Source organism: Lampetra fluviatilis, chromosome 27 (assembly GCF_964198595.1).
Source record: "Lampetra fluviatilis chromosome 27, kcLamFluv1.1, whole genome shotgun sequence".
NCBI lineage: Eukaryota > Metazoa > Chordata > Hyperoartia > Petromyzontiformes > Petromyzontidae > Lampetra > Lampetra fluviatilis.
The window spans coordinates 2,489,909-2,512,865 of NC_136301.1; the positions used below are offsets into that span (position 1 = coordinate 2,489,909).

Below are 22,957 nucleotides of genomic sequence, written 5' to 3' on the forward strand. Positions count from 1 at the left end.
GGTGGGGAGGGTGGGGAGGGGTTGGGTGGGGAGGGAGGGTGGGGAGGGGCTGGGTGGGGAGGGTGGAGAGGGGCTGGGTGGGGAGGGTGGGGGGAGGGGTGGGGCTGGGTGGGGAGGGGCTGGTCACCCCGTGGTGCCCTTATAAAACTCAACGTGTAACCTACTCACGCCGGCTTGTGCCCGCCCTCACAGTCGGGCATATTTGTGGAATACACCACGCCGCCGTTGACCCTGGCCATTGACCGAGCAACCCAACGTTACTACCAGCTCCCTCCGCAGGAATATAACCAGGCATGAGCTCGCCGATATTATCCTGTCGGCCTTTATTTCACCATGCGAAAGTCTAATGCCATTCATTATTTCTTTGTAATTGGCATCCCTTTATTATTTAAACCAGACAAGAACCCGTCACGATGCGTTAACCTCCTGCGATTAACGCCCTTTATTCACTAAGGCGGGTGAGAGCTCGTTGCGATTCATAATTAATTGTAGTTCACGTCCTTTATCTAAACACCGTCGACGCTGGTTGTCAGAGGCGGTTGCGTGGGCAACTCTATGTAGTGGGCAGCAGAGGGCGGTGCAGCAAAACCGTTGTTGTGATAACGTCTTGGCTTAAAGCTTTCGTGACTGCAGGAATTCATATTGTTTGAGTCTTTCGGTAAAGTCACGTAGATAGGTTCAAATAAAATATTATTAAATAAGAATAAAATAACACCAATTTCTTTTAAATAATATTATTACTATTTAATAAGAATACTTTTTGTTATTTTCTTTGAACCTATCTACGTGACTTTACCGAAAGACCCAAAGAATGCGTTGTTGTAATGTACTGTATTTGAATGGGGCCACGTCTATTTCCCCCCACCCCGCCTTCGCTAACCTGCACTGACCAGCGTGGTCAAATACCCCCCTCACCCCCCCCCCCCCCCCCCCCGTGACCCACGTGGCAGGGGAAGGCCCTCATCCAGCATGGCGAGGCAGTGCGTGGTAGAACACGAGCATCGGCTCAACATTGACCCTGGCCACAATCTTGACCATGATCTTGACCCCTCTGACATCATCGTGACCTTCAATCAGACCTTGACCCTGATTGGCCACGCACCTACACGCTGACTCTGACTCAGCCATGACCTTGACCCCTCAAATCTCCACCAACCCCCCCACCAACCAGAACCAGTCACGGCATTGACCCAACCCCTCCCGACCTTGAGAGAGCCGAGACTTCGGCCCGAACCTCGACTCTTTGACGGCAAAACCCTGACCTCAAAACCCTTCAACCCGACCTCGACCCAGCCGCGCGAGTCTGGCTCTGACCCCGCGTGCCTCGGGGTGCCCGCGCCGCCCTCAGGGCGGGGGCGATTATGCGGATGAGCCGAGTCTGCAGGGAGTCTCCCTCGGGGCCCAGCGCCGTCGAGAAGAGGATGGCCTCCCCGTTCACCAGGGCCCGCACCCGCGCGATCCTCGTGCGCGACTCCAGCCACACCTAGAGGGGGGAACGGGGGGGGGGTCGATGGGATGGGGGGGGGGAATGTGGGGGGGGGGTGTTGACAAGTGGTGGGGTTGGAGGAGGGGGTGGTTTTATGAATGTAATTATTGATGCGTTCACGTGCAGATCATTCAATTTCGAGTGCCTCGACACGGAGGCGTTGGGTCTCTGTGTGTCTATGTTGTGTGTGTCTCTCTCTCTCTGTGTCAGAGGTCGCAAACGGGTTTTGTTTCCTTACCCGTACCCGTACCCGGCCGCACCAGGGTCGCAAACGGGTACCCGTACCCGGCCGGGTACGGGTAGCCGGGTATCGGGTAGGGTACGGGTATCGGGTACCCGATTGCGACCTCTGCTCTGTGTATCTGTGTTGTCTCTCTCTACTTGTGTGTCTGTCTGTGTGTCTCCGTTGTCCGTGTTTTGTCTCTCTCTAAAATTTAGCAATCTTTGGAAGAACGTAATCAACCAGCTAAGGTGCTGACTGTTGTGTTAGCCGACTCTCTGTGTTGTATTGCATTGCATGTCTAAGTTCACTACGGTTTGTTTTCTACCTGATAACGATTGCTTGTGTTCTAAAAACACAGATTCTGTTTCTGGCAAACCGCGGGGTTCGTGTGGGGGCCGGTGGGGTGGGCGAGGGCCTCACGTGCGTGAACTCCATGAGCAGCTTCTCCTCGGGGACCATGAGGACCCATCTCCAGGAGTCGATCTCCCGAGAGAGGGCTTCCTCGGCCGCTCGGAGCCCGGGACAGGAGGACGCAGGCGGCAGGAACGGCGGACCCGGGGCCAGCCGGAGGGTTTCATCCACCTGCTGTTGCTCGCGGTGGGATTGATTCACCTGTTGCATTTGATTCGTTTGTTGGGTGTCGTTTCGATCCTGGCTGGATCTATTGAGCTGCTGGGAGGGTCCATTCGGTTGTTGGGTTTCACTTAGAAGGTGTCGGGATTGATCGAGCAGTTGGGACCGATTACTTATGTGAGATTGATCCAGTTGCCGATGGTTTTCATTGCGCTGATGCTGGGATTGATTCAACCGTTTAGTGTGATCCAGCTGCGGGTGATATCCATTCAGCTCCGCGTGGGATTGAGTCACTTGTTCGGTTCGATCTAACTCCGGGTGGGATAGGTACCCCTCGTGATGGGACTGATTTAGCCGCTGATTGAGTTGTTCACTTTGATGTAGATCCTCATGGGATGGATCCGATAGATTTTGACTCGGCACCTGCTGAGTTTGATGCGGTTGAGATTGGGTTAGATCCGGTTGTTGTAAATAATCTGGCTGATGCTGCTGCTGGGACTGATGCTGTTGTAGATGCAGTTCAGTTTGATTCAGTTGCTCGGACAGATCCAGTCCCTGGCTTTGGTTCTGTCTTTGCTCGGTTTGATCCAGCTGCTCGTGAGATTGATCATCTATCCACTGATGAGATTGATACAGCTGGGATTTATTGAGCGGAATAAGACCATTGAGAGTTGTGCTTTCGTTCAGCGGCTGCTGTGTCTGATTGATTTCTTCTGTTTGATTCAACTGCTGCCATTGCATTTGATATGTATCCTGGGATGGATTCACTTGAAGGGTTTGATTCTGCTGCAGTTGAATCTGATTCAGTTCGTCCTGGGTTTGATCCTGCTGCAGTTGAATCTGATTCAGTTCGTCCTGAGTTTGATTTTGCTGCAGTTGAATCTGATTCATTTTTTCCTGGGTTTGATTCTGCTGCAGTTGAATCTGATTCAGTTCGTCCTGGGTTTGATTTTGCTGCAGTTGAATCTGAGTCAGTTCGTCCTGGGTTTGATTCTGCTGCAGTTGAACCTGATTCAGTTCTTTCTGGGTTTGATTTTGCTGCAGTTGAATCTGATTCAGTTCTTTTTGGGGTTGATTCTGCTGCAGTTGAATCTTATTCAGTTCATCCTGGGTTTGATTCTGCTGCAGTTGAATCTGATTCAGTTCGTCCTGGGTTTGATTCTGCTGCAGTTGAATCTGATACAGTTCGTCCTGAGTTTGATTCTGCTGCAGTTGAATCTGATTCAGTTCTTCCTGGGTTTGATTCTGCTGCAGTTGCATCTGATTCGGTTGATGTCGTTGCTCGGTTAGATTCGGCTGCTTCTGGCTCTGATTCGGTTGCTGCTTCTGCCGAGTTTGATTCATTTGCTGCTGAAGCGGACTCGTTTGGTGCTGCTGCTGCTGCTGCAGGTGTTGCAGCTGATGTTGCAGTTGATGCTGCGCCTGTTGTTGATTTCGTGGTTGTTGTTGCTGCTCTAGCTGTAGGTGCTGCATGTGAATGAGGTCTGGTTGCTGTCGCCCTAGCATATGTTGCCTCCGATTCAGCGGTTCCAGAAGTTCAGTCACTTTAAATACCCGACGTCGCTGCTGTTCCTGCTGCTGCTGCTGTTCCTGCTGCTGTGGCTGCTGTTGCTGTTCCGGTTGCTGTTCCAGTTGCTGCTGCTGTTCCTGCTGCTGTGGCTGCCGTGGCTGCTGTTGCTGTTCCAGTTGCTGCTGCTGTTCTTGCTGCTGCTGTTGTTCCTGCTGCTGTTGTTCCTGATGCTGCCGCTGCTCTTGCTGTTCAGGTTGCTGTTCCAGTTGCTGCTGCTGTCCCTGTGGCTGCTGTTGTTGCTGCTGCTGCTGATGCTGTTCCTGCTGCACCTGTTGTTCTGGTTGCTGCTGTCGCACTCCCCGCTGCGGCTGCTGCTGTCGTTGCCACTTCTCATCCTCCTGTTGCTCCCACTGCTGTATCTGCTGCAGTTCTTCCCACTCCTGCTGTTCCTGTTGCTGCTGCTGTAGTGGGTGGGAGATGGGGGCACTCAGAGGCCCCGGGAAGCCCCCGTGTCTCCTCCTCAGCTCTGACTCTCGACCCAGGGATCGTACCAGGCCCCCCAGTACATCCCGCAACTCTGTGGAAAAAAGAATGAGTACGCACGGAAGCACGAGCGTCAGCGCACGTGCGTCACCTCCACACACGTCAACGCACGCGCACGTGAGCGCACGTGCACACCTCCACACACGTCAACGCACGCGCACGTGAGCGCACGTGCGCCACCTACACACACGTCAACGCACACGTGTACACCTATACATGTGTGTACGAACAATTGTGATGTTGGGTACACACACAGAATTTGCTTACATTCGCACGGGCGAGTGCACACGCACTTGCAAACGCATATAAATACAAAGGTCCCCCGTGTAGCCTTTAACAGGCTGTCGAGGCGAGTGCTGTTAGCGGGCACACTAGAGAGTGGTGTGGTCAACACCACGCCCGGCCGTCTTTGTTTCCACAGTACTGATGGTTTACACTTTAGACAATGCACCAGGTACCAATCTAAGCTCAGCAGGGATTTGCGGCCTGGATCGTGGTTAGATGGGTGACCACTATTCCATAACAGGTGCTATAGGCGCCGGGGGTGAAGCGAGCGGCATGATAGGGCTGTCCAGCAAAATGCATTGTTGTACCCTACTCAAATGTTTCAACATTTATTTTTTCCCGCTCTCACCAACCCGCAACTGACCAGCGTGGTGAAGTATGGTCAAATAAACCCCCACCACCCGCACTGTGTGGGAAGGCTCTCATCCAGCAGTGGATTGACAAGAGTGTTGTACAAGTACACGTGTGTTGCGCGTGCATGTGCAGGTACACGTGTTGTGTGTGTGCGAGTGCACACACAACACGCGTATTAACCCATTCTCATTCCGATGACATACATGTACGTCATCGGTTATTTTATTATTTTTTCCGATTCCGTTCCCATAACGTACACGTACATATTTGATTTTAGAAAAAACTAAGATGTTACTTTTTTTAAACTGAAATAAAATCACTTTTTCGGTACCGAGACTACCACAAGACCATGCGTGGCACGGTTTGGCGACAGCTATCATGAAGTTAGGTCGTATCGCTGTAGTTCTCTACGCCTCTATAAATACAATTATTTATCTGAGCCGCTTGCGCGTTCCGAGATTCAGCGGTGAACGGGACACCCACGCTCCAACTTGCAAGACGTCCCAGACCGCGAACGGGTTAATGTGTGTGTGCCGTCTTCTTGGTTCTTTCGGTAAAGTCACGTAGAAGGAAAATAATAAAATAATAAAAATAAAACTTTTAATAATTCTCACGACGTTTCGGCCACAACGCAAGCAGCCGTCCTCATGTGAAGACCAGGTCTGTTGGGGAGACAGGCCTGTCGGGGAGACAGCGTCTGAATGACGCTGTCTCCCCGACAGACCTGGTCTTCACCTGAGGACGGCTGCTTGCGTTGTGGCCGAAACGTCGTGAGAATTATTTTATTATGTTTTATTTTTATAATTTTATTATTTCCCTTCTACGTGACTTTACCAAAAGAACCAAGAAGATGAATCCCTGCAGTCACGAAAGCTTTAAATCGTGTGTGTGCCAGTGTGTATGCAGGCGTGGTGTGCACTTGCAAGCCATCGCATGTGAATGCATTGAATGCTCTTATCATTGAAGCCTTGAAGCTGGGTGAGCCCAGGCCCGGGTCCCACTCACCACACGCCCGCTTCTTCTTGGCGCAGGAGACGCGCGACGCACGCTGGCACACATCGCCAGACGCCGGGGAACCCAGCCGAGGGGCCTGGACACCCTACACAGGACACACACACACACACCGTCAGCATCATCATCAGCACCATCATCAGCACCATCAGCACCATCAGCATCATCATCAGCACCATCATCATCAGCATCGTCAGCATCATCATTAGCACCATCATCAGCACCATCAACACCATTAGCATCATCAGCACCATCAGCGTCATCATCAGCACCATCATCAGTGTCATCATCAGCACCGTCAGCATCATCATTAGCACCATCATCAGCACCATCAACACCGTTAGCATCATCAGCACCGTCAGCATTCATATCAGCACCATCAGCACCATCAGCGTCATCATCAGCACCATCATCAGCACCATCAACACCATTAGCATCATCAGCACCGTCAGCATTCATCATCAGCACCATCAGTACCAGCACCATCAGGGTCATCATCATCACCATCAGCACCATCAGCAGCCATAAAATAACACAATCCAGAACAAAGCATCGTCCTTCATCATCATGATCAGAAGTTTGAGTTGCTGCAGCCTCGTCACCACCACCAAGTGGGAAGAACTCGTGGTTGGCCACCATCAATGGGGATCATCGTTGGTATCTTTCAGGGGTCTCTGGATCGCAGGGATCCCATCGCGGGGGTCCCTAAAGGTAACTGCGAGTGGTTGTCTCTCTGGACCAGGTCTCTGGCTATGGGGGGTCCCCAGGGGGGCCGTGTGAGTTCTTCTGTCTGGGTTCGGGGGTTCTCACCACAGGGGGTCTCCAGGAGAATCTGCGAGTATTTGTCTCCTTTAGAGGTACCTGGGCCAGGTCTCTCGCTACGGGAGGGTCCCCAGGGGGGCCGTGTGAGTTCTACTCTCCGGGTTCGGGGGTTCTCACCGAGGGGGCCCCTGGGGGCATCTGCGAGGGGCGGCAGGGCCGGGAGTAGAATGAGCAGAGCTGCGAATCTCTGTTCTCGCGCAGTGGCCCGGCCTCGACAGCGCGAAGTTGTCTCAGCTCCGCGCACGTCGGCTCCCGGCTCCCCACGGGAACTGGGGCAGCAGCAGCAGCAGTAACATCAGGGTCAAAGGTCAATAGTTTTTGAGAATTTTACCCGATTTTCATGTAAAGCTCTGAAATGAGTCGGCGTTCACTGAAATCGATGGAGCGGAGTTCTCCGGACAAACGTTCAAATGTGCACGCGTGCAGGTGGGCCACTTAATCTGTAGACGTCGTGTTATTGTGCTAAGTCGACAAACTAAAGTGGTCAGCAGTGAGTGATTGACAAAAAAAAATTATTTTTATTTTCTTGCTGTGGATTTCACACCTGATGATGATTGTTTGTGTTGCAGTCGAAACGTCGTGATAATTTGTATTGTTTTATATTTCTATTATTTGATTATTTCCCTTCTACGTGACTTTACCGAAAGAACCAAGAATATGAATCCCTGCAGTCACGGAAGCTTTAAATCAAAAGTATGACAGATGATCGATGAGTGAGTGACAGGCGAGCGGTAAGTGGCAGGTGATTGATGAGTGAGTGACAGGCGTGCAGGAGTAGCCTTACGTGCCATCTGCTGCCGGGCCCAGTGCGAGAAGCGAGGCACGCGCGCGTACACTCCGGGCTTCCCCACCTCGGCGCAGCCGTCCCCCCACGACACCACGCCCAGCAGCACCGGGGCGGCGGGGGCGGAGGGGGCCCGCGATGGGTTTGGGGGGGTGCACACCAGGGGCCCCCCAGAATCGCCCTGTCCCCCGACACACGCGCGCGCGCGGAGAGTTTGCGTTGCACAAAGCCGGCGAGACAGAGCCTCTGCTGGACGTATGTGAAAAAGAGCTTGATGGCTCATCGGATTCTTCCAGTATAAATACATGTTCTGATTCTGGTACGATTCCGATTCTGCCTCGCGGTAAAAGGGCGCTGTTGTACTGCACGTCTACGCTCCCGCATCTTACTGCCTTCGCCTACCCGCATCGGCCGTCATGGTGAAGTATTACAGGGTGGCCAAAGTAACTCCCCCCCCACGATACGGACGGCATGGGGAGGCCCTCATCCAGCAGTGGATTTACAAAGTGTTGTCTGCGCAGTGATTAGCGCGCTGCGCTACGAACCCAGCAACTCGAGTTCCATTCCCGCTTGCGACCAAAAAAAGTTCTGCATCTCCGATTAACACAGTTGGCTACGTACGATGCGAAAGAAGTTCAACAAACATGCGAATATTTGACCCGGTGCTGGGCCTCCACTAGGTCGACTCAGCCTTATATAGATACCCTGGTGCTGTGCGTAAACATCAGCAATGGGGGGGGGACAAAGGCGGCCGTCCACACCACCCCCTGCGTGTGCCATCACCCGGCCTTTGCAGGTGCTCTCTTTTCCAGTTTCATTTTGAGTTTCATGTATTAGGTATAGCCCTGTGAGCCATTCGGCTCTTGAATCGGGTGCAACCGCAACAAACAAGAACATGAACAAGAAAACATCTTAAAGTGACTACGCGCAAACAGAAAAATCCAGGAAAAAAACAGCAAAGTCTTCCAGAAAAAGCACCGTGTATCAGTGCTGTGTGCAAAAATCCCAGTGGGATGCAAGTCAAACAATAACAACCAACATCACCTGCCGCCAACAGCCCGTCTAATGCCAACGGGGTTTAGTAGGCGTCTGCGTCGCGTGCGTGCGTTGCTGTGGCTGTGGCTGTTGCTGTGGCTGTTGCTGTTGCTGTGGCTCTTGCTGTTGCTGTGGCTGTTGCTGTGGCTGTTGCTGTGGCTGTTGCTGTTGCTGTGGCTGTTGCTGTGGCTGTTGCTGTTGCTGTGGCTGTTGCTGTGGCTGTTGCTGTGGCTGTGGCTGTTGCTGTGGCTGTTGCTGTGGCTGTTGCTGTGGATGTTACTGTGGCTGTTGCTCTGGCTGTGGCTGTGGTCACCGTCGTTGCGTGCGCACCTGGCAGGTGTCGGCGGCGCCGTCCATGCGACCCGCGCACAGCATCCCCGCGGTGACGTGGGCCGGGCCCAGCGCAGAGCGGCACAGCGCCTGGGGCTGCAGGGGCAGCCGCGCGGCGAGCAGCACCCGGGAGCCGGGGCCGTCTGCGGGCAGCAGAGGGGGGGCAGCAGCAGCAGCGGCGGCAGCGGCAGCAGCAGCAGCAGCGGCAGCAGAGCACGTGGCACTTACAGATCGTACCGCGGCGATTGTGCTGCACGGACTAGGAGGCGATTGATTCTAGATTGGAAGCTTTCGTGACCGCAAAGATTCATATTCTTAGGGGGTTTTTTTCGGTAAAGTCACGTAGGTAAAAAATAAAATTAATAAAAGTAAAATAAAAAATCTTATTTCCCTCATTTAGGTGCAAATCAATTTATAACATTTTTGACATGCGTTCTTCTAGATTTTTTTGTTGTCATTCTGTCTCTCACTGTTGAAATAAACCTACCATTAAAATAATAGACTGATCATTTCTTTGTCAGTGGGCAAACGTACAAAATCAGCAGGGGATCAAATACTTTTTTCCCTCACTGTAGCTAAACAAATAATGATGTTTGTTGACTTCGTAATTTTTGTTGCAATATGTAAATACGGACTTAGACCCTTTCCTCCTATCAGCCTCAAGCCCCTCATAGCTGCTCGTGCGAGCGCATGGGACGTAGCATTCCACAGCCCCTAACCCGCGCACCTTCCTGCAGGGTGCCCCATCCTGCGACGGTGCAGGGGGTGCCGGGCGGGAGCTGGAGGCTGCTGGGGGGCAGGGCGAGCGTGGAGACGTGGGCGCTGAGCGGTGCCGGCTGAGCCAGCTCCATGAGTGCCACGTCGCAGTCGAAGGAGCGAGGGTCGTACTGGAGGACAAGGGCGCGCACGGACACCGGGTTTGCCGAAATCACTTTGTGATCCGAGACGGCGCTGGCAATTCGAATGAGATAAAATATACATTTTAATTCGTAGCCATCGAACAAAGACGGTCACTGCATCGCGCGCTTTCAGGTGCGCTTCTGTGGCCGTCTGGAACGCTATTCCTTACGATATTAGGAAGCCACTGGAGCTATGCACTTTTAAATCCAGATTGAAAACTTATTTCTTTACAACTGTTGTTTGGGTTTAGTTTGTTGCCCTTCCCCAGCACCTCCGATTAGCATGGTTGGCTACGTACGGTGCGAAAGAAGTTCAACATACATACATAAATAAAAAGTATACGTCCCTTTCAAACGAAATTGCGAACATGATATTAAACATTTATGGAATAAATACAATTCATGGAGCAGTGAATGGCTTTTAAGGTGAAGTACTGTTGTGTGACAGACTCCACCAGTCTGTTATAATCAACTACACACGATGGATTACATCCAAGCGTCGTGGTGTCACCACCGCCGCGTTTCAGTTTCAGTTTTATTTATTTGGTATAGCCCTGTGAGTCATTCGGCTCTTGAATCGGGTGCAACCGCAACAAACAAAAACATGAAACAAAAAAACATCTTAAAGTCACTATGTGACTAAGTGCAAACAGAAAATCCAGGAAAAGACAGCAAAATATTCCACAAAAATCACCGTACACCAACGTTGTGTGCAAATATCCCAGTGGGATGCAAGTCAAACAACAACAACAACAACCACAAGACAACTTAGATTAAGGCCATCAGTCTAACTCTGTACTACAACAAACAAACATGTCCAAACCAAAAAAACGTTTCGAAATCACCAAAATAAAGCCATGAAAGCAATGTAACAGTGATCATAGGAATGACGGCCGGTGTCGTCGTTGTTGTTGGTGTTGTTGTGTGTGAGGCTTACGTGCGGGTGGATGATGATGCGGTTGATAGCGATGGTCGACTCGAAGGGATCGACCTCCACCAGGTCATGTTCCCCCAGCACGGCCGCCCAGTCGTCCTCACGTTTGCTCCTGGGACAATCGACGCGGGGGGTTACGGAGGTCAACGCTTGTCAAGCCAGAGGTCACGGGCCCCACGATCCCTAGCAGCCAGCACATGTCGGGAAGCTCAACCAAGACACGTGATCAGCTTTCAGAACTCTCTATCCACCAAACCCCATTCGTGGCCACTCACGTCACAGCCTAGGTATGCTAGAGTGAGACCCCAGGTGAGACGTCACGTGAGTGCCCGGGTGGAGATAGAACGAGCCGATCCCATCCCAGGTGAAACAACCCAGACGAGTGACTTATCCCCGGCGAGCGATCCCAGCTAAAGCGTGGAGCGGTGCGCGGACTGTCGCCCACCTGTGGAAGCAGTGCGCTGCCGTGAGCGCCCACCTGCGCGCCACCAGCACGGCGCCGCACGCGTGCGCCCCGCGGAGACGCGCCGACACGAGCCACGGGAACGCGCCGCGGGGGGGCTCCGTGCCCCCCACGATGCGGGACACCCCGACACCGCGCTGCCTCGTGCCCCTCCCCACTGTGCCCAGCGCCGGCCCGGCCGGTGTTGCCCGCCGCGCGCCTCGAGCCGGGGTCGGCGTGGCGACATCGCCACCACCGGCGTCGGTTGCTTCGTCGCTTGCGACGGCCAGATCTGAAAGGTCAAGAGGTCAAAAGTTTCTACTGGCCTTTTAACACGAGCGGAAATCCCACGTTCCTGCGGCGGGAGGCAACACTTTGGATACTTTAGAATGGCGGCTGTTGACTTCTAACAAACGCGGTGCTTATTTGTTATCGGTGACCCTGACACATTTACAATCAACATCACGCGTTTAGAGTATTCGGCTGCGATAAATGTCCACGCGATAAGCCACTTCGTCGAGCAATCATGATGTGTGAGAGCCAGTTCGCTTCTAAAAAATAGCTATTGAGAGCTCAGTGGGTATTATTTGGTAACACAAAAAAATAATATCGGGGGCTTGAATTGACTCCCGACCGGGAATACAACTCAATTGGCTACGTACGGCGCGAAAGAGTTCAACATACGTGTTGCACACACAACTGTGAGTCGACCTAGTCGCGTACCGCACGCGCGCCTCCTCGCGTCGCAGCGCTCCCGCACGAGGTCGCGGCACGCGGACTCCGAGAGCCGGGCAGCCTCGCACAGGCGCACGAAGCGCGCACAGCCATGCGGGGACGACTCCGTGGGGGCCAGGGGTCTCTGCACGGGACCCGAGGTCTCTGGGCCAGAAGTCTCGGGGGGTTCGTCCCCCGAGCCCGTCGTCTTCGAGGTCAGAGACGCCGTCTCTGACCCCGTGCTCTGTCCTCTGGCACCCGGGGTCGCATCCTCCTCTGCCTCCTCCTCCTCTGCTGCCGCCGCCATCTCTGAGCAGCTTGGCTCTGCCCCTGTGAGACCAGCTGCTGTTGGGGGGGGGGGGAGGGGAGAGACAAACACGGGTGGGCACGTAGGTCACGGAGAGGACTGGTGGTTGTGGGTGGTAATGGTGATTATGATGATGATGTTGGTGGTTGTAAGATGTGGAAATGTGTAATTTTTTCTTTGGTGGCAATGGTGATAATGATGTTGATGGAGTACAGCGTGATGATCATGAAAGCAGAGTTGTGTTAAAGGTAGTGGTTGTAATCATGATGGTGCTGATGATATTAATTATGAGGATGTTCAGGATAACCATTAATTACCATGTGACCTTTTTTGCCAGCATCAAAATTTGAAATAAATAGAAAGTTTTTTGGCAGAAGGAATAACGCACATTCTTATTTTAATAATAATAATCAATGAATGACGATTATCATTCTCCTGTTGTAAAGAGCGAGGAATAGCTTTAATGATGATTCTGTTCCCGATTATGCCGATGCTACTTCTGATGACGACGGCGGTGCCGATGATGATGATGATTCTCCTGCTGCTGCTGCTGCTGCTGAAGACGGCACCTGCGCCGTAGCAGATGAGCAGCTCTCGATTGCGCCTCGCGGTGGAGACGCTGAGCGCGGAGAGCGCGAACTCGCGCGAGGCGCGGAGCAATGCAGAGCCGCGCTCCGAGAGCACTGCGAACACAGCACCGAGCACCCATCGTTAACATCACCGGCGCCACTAATTTACCAACATCGTCAACATCGCCGGAATCATCGGCAGCACCAGACATCACCAGCACCGTCAGCTACAACATCATCATCATCACTATTAGCACCATCAGCACCATCAGCATCATCATCATCACCATCAGCACCATCATCATCAACATCACCACCAGAATCATCATCAGAACCAACATCATCGTCAATACTATTTTCATCATCGTCGTCAACATGACTCGCTATCATTATCATCATCATCATCACCATCAGCACCATCATCATCACCATCAGCACCATCATCATCACCATCAGCCCCATCATCATCGTCAATACTATTTTCATCATCGTCGTCAACATGACTCGCTATCATTACCATCAGCATCATCATCATCAATACCATCAGCACCACAAACATTGCCAATGCCACCATCACCGTCAACATCATTATCCACATCATCCGCATCGTAAACATCATCACCATCGACATCATCACCGTTATCATCGTCACATCTCCAACATCATCACATCGTCGTCACCTGCAGAGCATTCCCATCATGGGCAAAACATACACTAATGATAACCACCACCATCACTATTGCTTCACTCATCACCGGCAGAAGAACACCATCACTCGATCACCGTATCATTTCACCACGTTCATAGGCAGAACACCAACATCATCCGTCATCATTTTCCTGAACATCACCGTGAGAACATCGTTACCACGACCATCGTCATCACAGTCACAATCAGCAGCAGCGTCTACGAGTGGATTGACCAACGTTCGCATCAGACGTGTTCAATCCACTGCTGGATGAAGCCTCCCCCGCCCCGATGCCGTCGTCACCTCTTAACGATGTTCATGCGACGACAGATTCCATCGCTCCATCTCCTGAGCGACTGACAAATTCCTTAAGTAACGTTACTGATCAGCCCTTGCTGGACATGCGTGAAAAAAAGAGCTTCATTGCTCATCGGATTCCTCCCAGTGTAAGTACCAGAGGTGTGGACTCGAGTCATGTGACTTGGACTCGAGTCAGACTCGAGTCATGAATTTGATGACTTGCGACTCGACTTGGACTTGCATAACAATGACTTTGTCCCACCTCTGGTAAGTACATGACAGTACCCACAATCACATTCAGATAATTAAGTAAACATCCTCTTATTATTGGTTCTTTCGGTAAAGTCACGTAGAAGGGAAATAATAAAATAATATTAATATAAAACAATAAAAATTCTCACGACTCTTCGACTGCAACACAAGCAATCATCATCAGGTGTTGCAGTCGAAACGTGTTGCAGTCGAAACGTCGTGAGAACTTTAATTGTTTTATATTAATATTATTTTATTATTTTCCTTCTACGTGACTTTACCAGAAGAACCAAGAATATGAATCCCTGCAGTCACGAAAGCTAAGCTTTAAATCAAGATTTTAACGTCCTCTGTCAATGGGATGCCGCTGAAAACTGTGGGGAGCATTCGAAAGCACGTGGAGAGGGGGGTTGGGGGTGATGGGGGAAAACCGCTGTGACCGTACGAGCCGACCCCCAACGGACAGGCAGACCGAGACCCCCCCCCGCTGCCCGGCGTCTCTCACCGTCCAGGGCGCTGGGTGGGAGCGCCAGGAGGGGGGCGGCGGAGCGAGGCGGAGCTGCGGTTGGGAGCGTGAAGGAGAGTGCAGAAGAGAGGCCGCACACGAGCAGCGGCAGCAGCAGCAACATCCTCGCCCTGCACAGAGACAAAGATCCCCCCCCCCCCGTAGCCTTTAACGGACTGGTGGGTGCTGAGTGCTGTGAGCGAGCGCCGATGATGACCGGCACGGCCAGCACAACGCCCGGCCGCCTTTGTCTCCCCAGTGGCGATGTTTTTACACACCTCACCAAGTGCTTATTTGAGGCTGAGTCCACCTAGGGGAGGGCCCAGGACCGATTTAGACAATCGCCACTGAGTGTTGGTGGCCGTGGGCGGGAGTCGAACTCGGCTCGCTGGGTTCGTAGCGCAGCGTAGTGATAATCGCTACACGACCGTCACTTGGACAACCTCTCACTCACACACATGCCCCCCCCTCTTTCCAAAATAAATACTCAAGCGTGGTCCTCCTGATGATAATCTGTCCCCCATCTCCCGTCATGGCAATGTGGAATTTCCCACCCCTGGCTCAGAGGAGGTATCACTGAGGTTGTTCGTTTGAATTGGTAAATTTATAATTCCACACGCGGGGGGGGGGGGGGCTCCTGTGAAAATAACGTTTCGAGACTAATATTCCTGGTTCTTTCGGTAAAGTCACGTAGAAGGGAAATAATAAAATAATAAAACAATACAATTCTCACAACGTTTCGACTGCAACACAAGCAATGGTCATCAGGTGTGAAATCCACAGCAAATTTTCTTGCTGTGGATTTCATAATCTGATGATGATTGCTTGTGTTTTGCAGTCGAAACGTCGTGAGAATTGTATTGTTTTATTATTTTATTATTTCCCTTCTACGTGACTTTACCGAAAGAACCAAGAATACGAATCCCTGCAGTCACGAAAGCTTTAAGTCAAAGTTTCGAGACTCGTCGAGATTTGCCTGGGGTTACATCAAGTAACGCGCCACGTGTACACAGCAGACATCCGAGTCGGTTTCGGTGTTGGCGAGAAGATTTCACTTGCCGCTGACGTTAGCAGCGGCCACGGAATCGAACTGAGGAGTTCAGGTTCACAGCGCAGTGCGTACGTAAATCAATGCGCCACGGCTCCCCAATCAACGAATTAAATAACAGCACAGCATTTTTTTTAAACGATGATGGGGAGCGTTTGTTGTGCCAGTCACTGGTGACCCGGATGACACCACCACCGTCATCATCATCATAATTCTCAACTCGTCACATGCCAGAGCCCGTTTTAAGCACAAGGTGGCTGAAACCCCGGATTGAACCCAGGATTGTAATCGGTGCCCACTCGGTGCCTGTGACCCGGTGCTATCTTCCCGGAGACGAGTTTGACCTTTCACCCAACGTTTCCCTTGAACTCATCTTCTTGGTTCTTTCGGTAAAGTCACGTAGAAGGGAAATAATAAAATAATAAAAATACAACATTTGTAAAAATATTTATTTATTATTTCCCTTCTACGTGACTTTACCGAAAGAACCAAGAAGATGAATCCCTGCAGTCACGAAAGCTTTAAATCGAAATAAAATCCCCCTTGAAGTTCCATCACCCCAGACTGCGCTACCCGGATTCCCAACACCGCCCCCGTCCCCTCCCTATCTCCCCCTGTCTCTCTCCCCCTGTCTCTCTCTCTCCCTCCTTCTCTTTGTTTAATGGGCCTTTGAAGTTGCGTTTCACTCTAATTGGTCTTGGCTCTCTCTCTCTCGAAAACGGACACGCACTTACGGGTAATTGCGTTGCGACGAAATTAAGGGTTGAACCATGCAGCAGTAGGCGCCTCTGACTCCGAGCAAGGATGAGGGTTGGGGATGATGCGCGGGTGATATTTAGTGGTATTTTAATGGGTCAGCGTTCATTCTTGTCTCGGGGGTTAAGATGTTGGTTCAGGGTTAATGATAGAGCAGGTGTTAGGTTTAGGTGTTGGGTTAGTGATAGTGTTGAGTTATGGTTATCAATGATAAGGAGAGGGTTTAGATGGGGGTAGGGTTAAGAATAGTAGTGTCCGTTTGGAGATAAAGGCATGGTTATGGATAGTGATAGAGCAATGCGTATCGGGTAATATGTCATGAGCAGAGTCAGGATTGAGCATAGGGTTTGGGTTAAAGTTACAGTTAAAGTCCGCCCAAAGTACTCATTAGCCTCCATGCTGATTTCAACACGTTCATATCCCGAGACAACATTGGTCTTCGTATGGAAAAACTTTCCCCTGCAATAGATATGTGGAAGTTGCCACCTACTGGCTCAGGCCAGCAAGAGGCTTAAGCCTAAGGCTCGCTCCATTGCAAGAATTTGTTTTATAAATAATTTTCATGATGATAGTTAATCCACTGCTAGTGGAAGGCCTTTCTAAACTAAGTCCCGCAAAGTAACAACAACAACAATAACCCACCAAGAACTTGCACATGAGCAGCTTGCAGTGCATACCTGTCAACCCCTTATCAGTGCCCTACCTTATTACAGACCAATTCAGACCCTGTTGGTCACCCCGTGCCCCGTATAAAACTAAACGTTCATCCTACAAAGTCCCATCACAAGTAGAGAAACAAATACACAAACACAATGTTACCCTATTGAAACGGCTGTACGCCGTATGGACCTAAAAACTAAATTTTCCTGTACAAGAATACTGGTTAACCGTATGGATTGACAGCTGTGGCATCGCTCCATCTCCTTGGTAGCCGAAAACAGTCCTAGCCAATAGCGCCGACCGCGATCTACAAAACTCCAGCAGCCCACGCACCTCAATCAGCATGGTTGGCAGCGTACGGAGCAGAATAAGTTCAACTTACGCACGGCAATAACGGCCACCACTTTCCTCAACCGAGCATCACCCTTCCAGAAACGCCCAGCACTTCCAGTTGACAGCGGTGGGAGATGGAACGATGAAATGGGATTGCGTTGCACGAACTAGATATGATGCTGATGATGATGCTGATGATGACGGATAATTGCATCGCATGCTCGGTTTGGCGGGGGATGCTTTTATCCAGCAGTGGATAAGCCACGGTTAATAATGCTGATGATAAGATGGTCACTGCATCGCGCGCTTTGAGATGCGCTTCTGCGGCCGTCTGGAACGCTCTTCCTTGCGACATTCGGAAGCCACTGGAGCTATGCACTATTAAATCACCAAGATTGAAATCTCATTGCTTTAGAACTGCTGTTTGTGTCCGGCTCGTTGTCCTTCCCCCGCATCTCCGATTAGCACGGTTGGCTACGAACGGCGCAAAAAAAGTTCGACATACGTACATAGCCGAGACGAGCTGCCGGTGTTCAAAGATGAACAGCACGTGGAGAGGAGTAGATGGAAAGAGATGAGTGAGTGAGTTAGTGATGGTGATGTCTTTACCTCTTAACGCTGGAGGCGATTCGCGAATGAAGCACCGCTCAGATCGACGGGTGCTTTACATGCTCGTCTAGAGGCGGGGGGGGGGGGTTGAAGATCGGTAAGTGCTGGTCTGGCCAAATTGGGGGGGGGGGGGGGAGAAGCTATTGGGAGGGGAGGAGAAAAGATGAGCGGTGGGGGCGACCCACATCATCATTATCATCATCGCCACCGCCACCGTCACCACCTCCTCCCCATCTCAGCAGCTCTTTTGATTTTCCAGCCAAAGAGTTTTACGCGACAACAAAGCGACTGCTCGTGCATGCACTGCCAGTGTGGCAGCGTGCGTGCGTGCGTCTGTGCGTGTGTCGGTGTGTGTTTGTGCGTGTGTCGGTGTGTGTTTGTGCGTGTGTCGGTGTGTGTGTGTGTGCGTCTGTGTGTGTGTGGGAGGAGCGGTAGTGTAGCGGTTAGCGCGCTGCGCTACGAACCTGGCAACCCGGGTTGGATTTTCGCTCACGGCCAACACCAGTGACGATTTTTCGAACCGGTCCTGGACCTCCCCTAGGTTGACTCAGCCTAAAATGAGTAGCGGTGTGTAAACATCGCTACTAGGGAGACAAAGGCGGCCGGGCGTGGTGTTGGCCACCCACCCCCTCGTGTGCCGTGCCGGCCTTCATAGGTGCTCGCTAACAGCACTTGCCCCAACAGTCTGTTAAGGCTACACGGGGGATCTTTGTCTTATCTTTGTCTTTGTGCCAGCGTGACGGTAGTTGAGCGGTGAGCGCGCTGCGCTGTGAACCTAGCGACCCGAGTTCGATTCCTGCTCACGGCCAATGTCAGTGACGACTATCTGAATCGATCCTCGACCTTCCCTAGGTCGACTCAGCCTTAAATAAGTTCCTGGTGCGGTGTGTAAAATCCCAGCACTGGGGAGAGCAAGGATACCGGGCGTGGAAACCCACCCCCTCGTGTACCGTTGCCGGCCTTCATATTGGTGATCGATAACACATTCCTGCGGAGGGAGCTGGTAGGAACGTTGTGTTGCTCGGTCAATGGCCAGGGTCAACGGCGGCGTGGTGTATTCCGCAAATATGCCCGACTGTGAGGGCGGGCACAAGCCGGCGTGAGTAGGTTAAACGTTGAGTTTTATAAGGGCACCACGGGGTGACCATCCCCTCCCCACGCAGCCCCACCTCTCCCACCTCTCCCACCCCCCACCCAGCCCCACCCCTCCCACCCCCCCCACCCAGCCCCATCCTCCCCACCCAGCCCCTCCCCACCCTCCCCTTCCCACCCAGCCCCTCCCTCCCCACCCAGCCCCTCCCTGCACAACGGACGGACGGACACACTAATCCCTTGTGGGCTGGTGTAACCAGGAGGTTCCTACCAGTAACATCACTTGCTTGAAGTAGGCTATAGGGGAGATCTATGTATGGGTATTAGCGGTGTATGTGTATGCATCTGCGTCTGTGTGTGAACCTCGTAGCGACTTGTTATGTGGTAGCGGTTCACACACTGCCCTACCATCCTAGCTACCCGGATTTTGCCAGCAATGGACCCGGCCACCCGGGTTCGATTCTGAACCGGTCATTGACCAACCCAGGATCCCAATCTTTCCCCAACCCGCATTTTACCAGCGTGGTCAATTATGGCCAAACAACCCCCGTGATCGACACGATGCAGGACACGTCGTTCGAGTCACGATGACCGATGGTCAAGAATAATAGTGGAGTGGCAGCCAAGGAATTGAACGCTTCCGAGACGGAGCGTGTGTCCATTACTACAAAGCAGGGTCATGACTCATGAGATATGGTCAGCGGTGGCTTGTGGAGGCCTTCATCCAGCAGTTGATCGACCACCGCTGATGAAGGATGATGCATTGATGGGAGATTTTGAGGGAGGGAGGCAGTGGAGTTGTGAGCTATGACCGGCGCTGCTTCGTCTTCCCCAATTAAAACCTGAATTAAGAAAGCGTTGATCTGAATTTGCATACGGATCGCGCTCGAGTCACGAAAAAAAGCATCGACAGAAAGGGAAGAGAGAAATAGGGGTTTACAAAAATAACACTTCTTTAAAAAAAATACAAATAACAACGGGGTGGGGGAGAGGTAGAAATCACGTTTTATTAACTGCTTTGCGGTGGGTGAATGCTGGAGCGGTTGGGGGTGTGATGGGTGCGTGGGGGGAGGAGAGGGGAGGGGTGAATCATGGGGATTGGGAAGAAGAGCGCCAAGAGTAGGGAGGGAATTGGTGGGGGGGGGGAAGAGAGATGGGGGCGGGCGGTGCGATTGATGTAGGGAGTGGACGGGCTGGAGTTGGCCCATTGGCCAGAGGTTGTAGTAGTTGTGGTGGTGGTCGCTGTTGAGTGCCGCGTGGTGTTGGGGGTGGAGGGGCTTTAGCGGATCGTCTGGCCCGGCCGAAAGACGAGTACTGGGTGGTGGGAGGAAGGGTGGGGGGCTGATTTTTTTTTACATTGAGCAGGGAAGAGGGGGAGTTATTGTTGTAGAAGGGGCGGTGGCGGGCGGGCAGGGGTTGCATCGTGATTGAGTCACTAAGCTGGATAATGATGGAGAGCTGGGCCAGATAGTTCCACACTTTGTAGAAGTGCATGAGGTCTAAAATGAAATAGTATGAATGGTGGGGGGCATGCCCCCACCCCCGTTACCCCATCACCATTTTACTAAACCCTGACTCCCCCTGTAGCCACAGCCCTGGATGCAAGCCGCTCACCCTCCCCCCAGTCTCTCTCAGACATGACGTCAGCCAGACCCTTTACATCCACGCGGGGAGTCTAATGATCAATGGCGAACTTAATTCATGTGACCCCCCACTCACCACCACCACCACCACCCCTCTCTCTACCCCTCGTCTCCCGTCATCCTCTCTCTCTTTTGTGAGACGTAACGGGCCCCTTTGTGAAGCCACCACTGCAGCCCTGTGCAACGTGACCTTCATTAAAGGGGTGGGAATCCAAAGACGTGGGGGCGGACACGGCAGTCAATTTTAAATTAAACTGTAAAATAAAATTACGGGCGAAAGAGGATGAATAACGGCACGACCTGCGCGTGTTTTATCACATATTCCGCTAATGTTTTTTTTGTTATTTGACTATTAGGATTTGTCAGATGGGGAGAGGGGTGAGCAATACGCCTTCTTATACAGCCCCAGATATCGTCACTCGCACACTGATGTTTCCCCTTGGCTAGGGAATCAAACTCAGTTCACCGGGTTCACAGTGCAGTGCGCTAACGACTGCGCCTCCGCTCCCCCACCATCTCGTCCCTTCTCCCCATGTTGATTTCGCCGGGTGTGCACCCCCACCCCTCTCTCCTCGGCTCCTTCATCTCCACTCGCTTGCCCCCCCCCCCCCCCCCCAGTGCTCCGCCACCATCTCCACACACTCCCTCTCTTTGTTTAATGGGACTTTGATCTTCAATGCGTTCTAATTGCTCTTGGCTATGCTTTAGGCATCGTCCCCCCCCTCTCTCCCCCCACTCTTTCTCTCTCACCCACATCCAATGCCCTCATCTGTTAATTCCCACCCTTATAACCCATAATTCAGTCCTCTCGGATACATGTATGATACACATATGTACGCAGCAAAGATACAGATGACCCGTTAAGCTCCCCAAGTTGTAGAGGCAAGTGCCATTAAGCGAGCGCTTATTGGGAAGCCGGCAAGACGCACAGGGTGTGATTGGGTGATGTGCGTCATGGTCAGGAATTGTACCAAGGGGCCGTTCATAAATGACGTCACGCGATTTTGGACGATTTTTGACCCCCCCCCCCATCGTCACACGGCGTCACAAAAAGGCAGACCCCCCCCTCAAATATGACGTCACAAAGCTCTGCCCCCCCCCCCCAAATAAAACATGCTTCAAATCGCTTTAAACTATTGTCATTGTAGTGCGTATTCAATGTGGCGCTGCACTCTGATATTGTAGGAAAAAACATTTATAAAAAAAAGTATATTTAATTAAGTAGAACGTGTTGTCTATATTTATTAAAAGTTGCGCATTTTGATGTGATGTCACATTTCTTAACCCCCCCCCCCCTCGTCACACATCGTCACAAATGTCTGACCCTCCCCCCCCCCCTAGGTGCGTGACGTCATTTATGGACGGCCCCCTAACCTACCAACACACCGGTTTACCTGACTACCCTAAAGCCACCAAATGTGTCCAGTTTAGCCCGGGACATTCAACAAAAAATGTAGGCAAGAGGTGGGACTGCCAGCTTACCGTGTGTCTTGGTTGAGCCTCCCAGAAATGTGATAGCTTTAATTTCCCCACATTCCTGTCTGCCCCCATTTTTACACTGTGAGGTCTCGGTTTTTATTCATAAACATGCGTTTTATAAACTCGCGTTCAGAGTATTTGGCTGCTATAAATTTCCACATGATAAGCCACTTCGGTGAGTTATCATTTGTGGCCGGGCCACTTCTGAAAAATAGCTCTATATCTCAGTGGACCTTAAATGGTAAAATAAAATACAAGTTTTAGTTCAGTTTCCATTTGTGATGCAACAATCTCCCCATACGATTGTTTTAAACCGCCAATTTAAAATTGTTCTGCTTAACGTCACGTAATTAGCGTGGCACTTGGCTCCCCAGGAGGATGGACGACAGACGAGACTTGTCGAGGAATGGCAGCCAAAGAATGGAACGTGGACCGAGAGGAAGACAGCCGATGGTGGCGCCAAGGGATTCGTGTCGGGTGGCGGAGGCGTGGGGACGCCTTCATCCAGAAGCGGAGAGAACATGGCTCGTTACTTTTCTGTCTCGCTTGCATGAAACGATGTGCAATGTAAGTCGACCGGTTACGGTTGACAAGAGCACGGAGCCCCTCATGTGAAGCGGCAAATATAACGAATAAGTTCGGCACACGTGGGATCTTAATTACCAAAACAGACATTATCATTCTTTTATTGCAAGATTTAGGCTGTAGGAACCTTTCGGCTCCAAATAAGCCCTGCAAAAAAATGAACACTCAAATTCCGTACATGGCGGT

General features: G+C 51.7%; 2 protein-coding genes across 3 annotated transcripts; both read right to left on the reverse strand.

Annotated features, from left to right (window-relative positions):
• Positions 1–944: 944 nt before the first annotated feature.
• Positions 945–3,257, reverse strand: LOC144942520 (uncharacterized). 2 transcript variants are annotated; one of them, XR_013639387.1, is made up of 3 exons: positions 2,130–3,257; positions 1,206–1,483; positions 945–1,131 (listed from the first exon to the last, which is right to left on the reverse strand). XR_013639387.1 is itself a non-coding variant. In XM_078869380.1 (2 exons), the coding sequence occupies exons 1-2, from the start codon at positions 3,171–3,173 to the stop codon at positions 1,274–1,276; spliced, it is 1,254 nt and encodes a 417-aa protein (XP_078725506.1). In that variant the 5' UTR covers positions 3,174–3,257; the 3' UTR covers positions 945–1,273. The 2 variants fall into 2 exon arrangements, 1 of the variants encoding a protein (XP_078725506.1); XM_078869380.1 differs by having other exon boundaries at positions 945–1,483.
• Positions 3,255–18,038, reverse strand: LOC144942445 (uncharacterized; the record flags this gene model as incomplete). Its single annotated transcript, XM_078869318.1, has 12 exons — positions 17,973–18,038; positions 14,567–14,697; positions 12,822–12,935; positions 11,955–12,290; positions 11,235–11,523; positions 10,793–10,901; positions 9,684–9,843; positions 8,957–9,099; positions 7,592–7,772; positions 6,925–7,076; positions 5,980–6,073; positions 3,255–4,369 (listed from the first exon to the last, which is right to left on the reverse strand). Coding segments are annotated over exons 2-12 (2,817 nt in total), but the record flags the coding sequence as incomplete, so codon positions are not given.
• Between the last annotated feature and the right edge of the window lie 4,919 nt (positions 18,039–22,957).

What these genes read in the sequence shown, in the direction of transcription:
- LOC144942520 (XM_078869380.1), bottom strand. Translation starts at nt 3,173, where the DNA reads ATGAATCAGATTCAACTGCAGCAAAATCAAACTCAGGACGAACTGAAT. An exon ending in TGCTCATGGAGTTCACGCAC is followed by an intron (nt 1,484 to 2,129) that starts GTGAGGCCCTCG and finishes TCCCCCCTCTAG; the next exon opens with GTGTGGCTGGAGTCGCGCAC.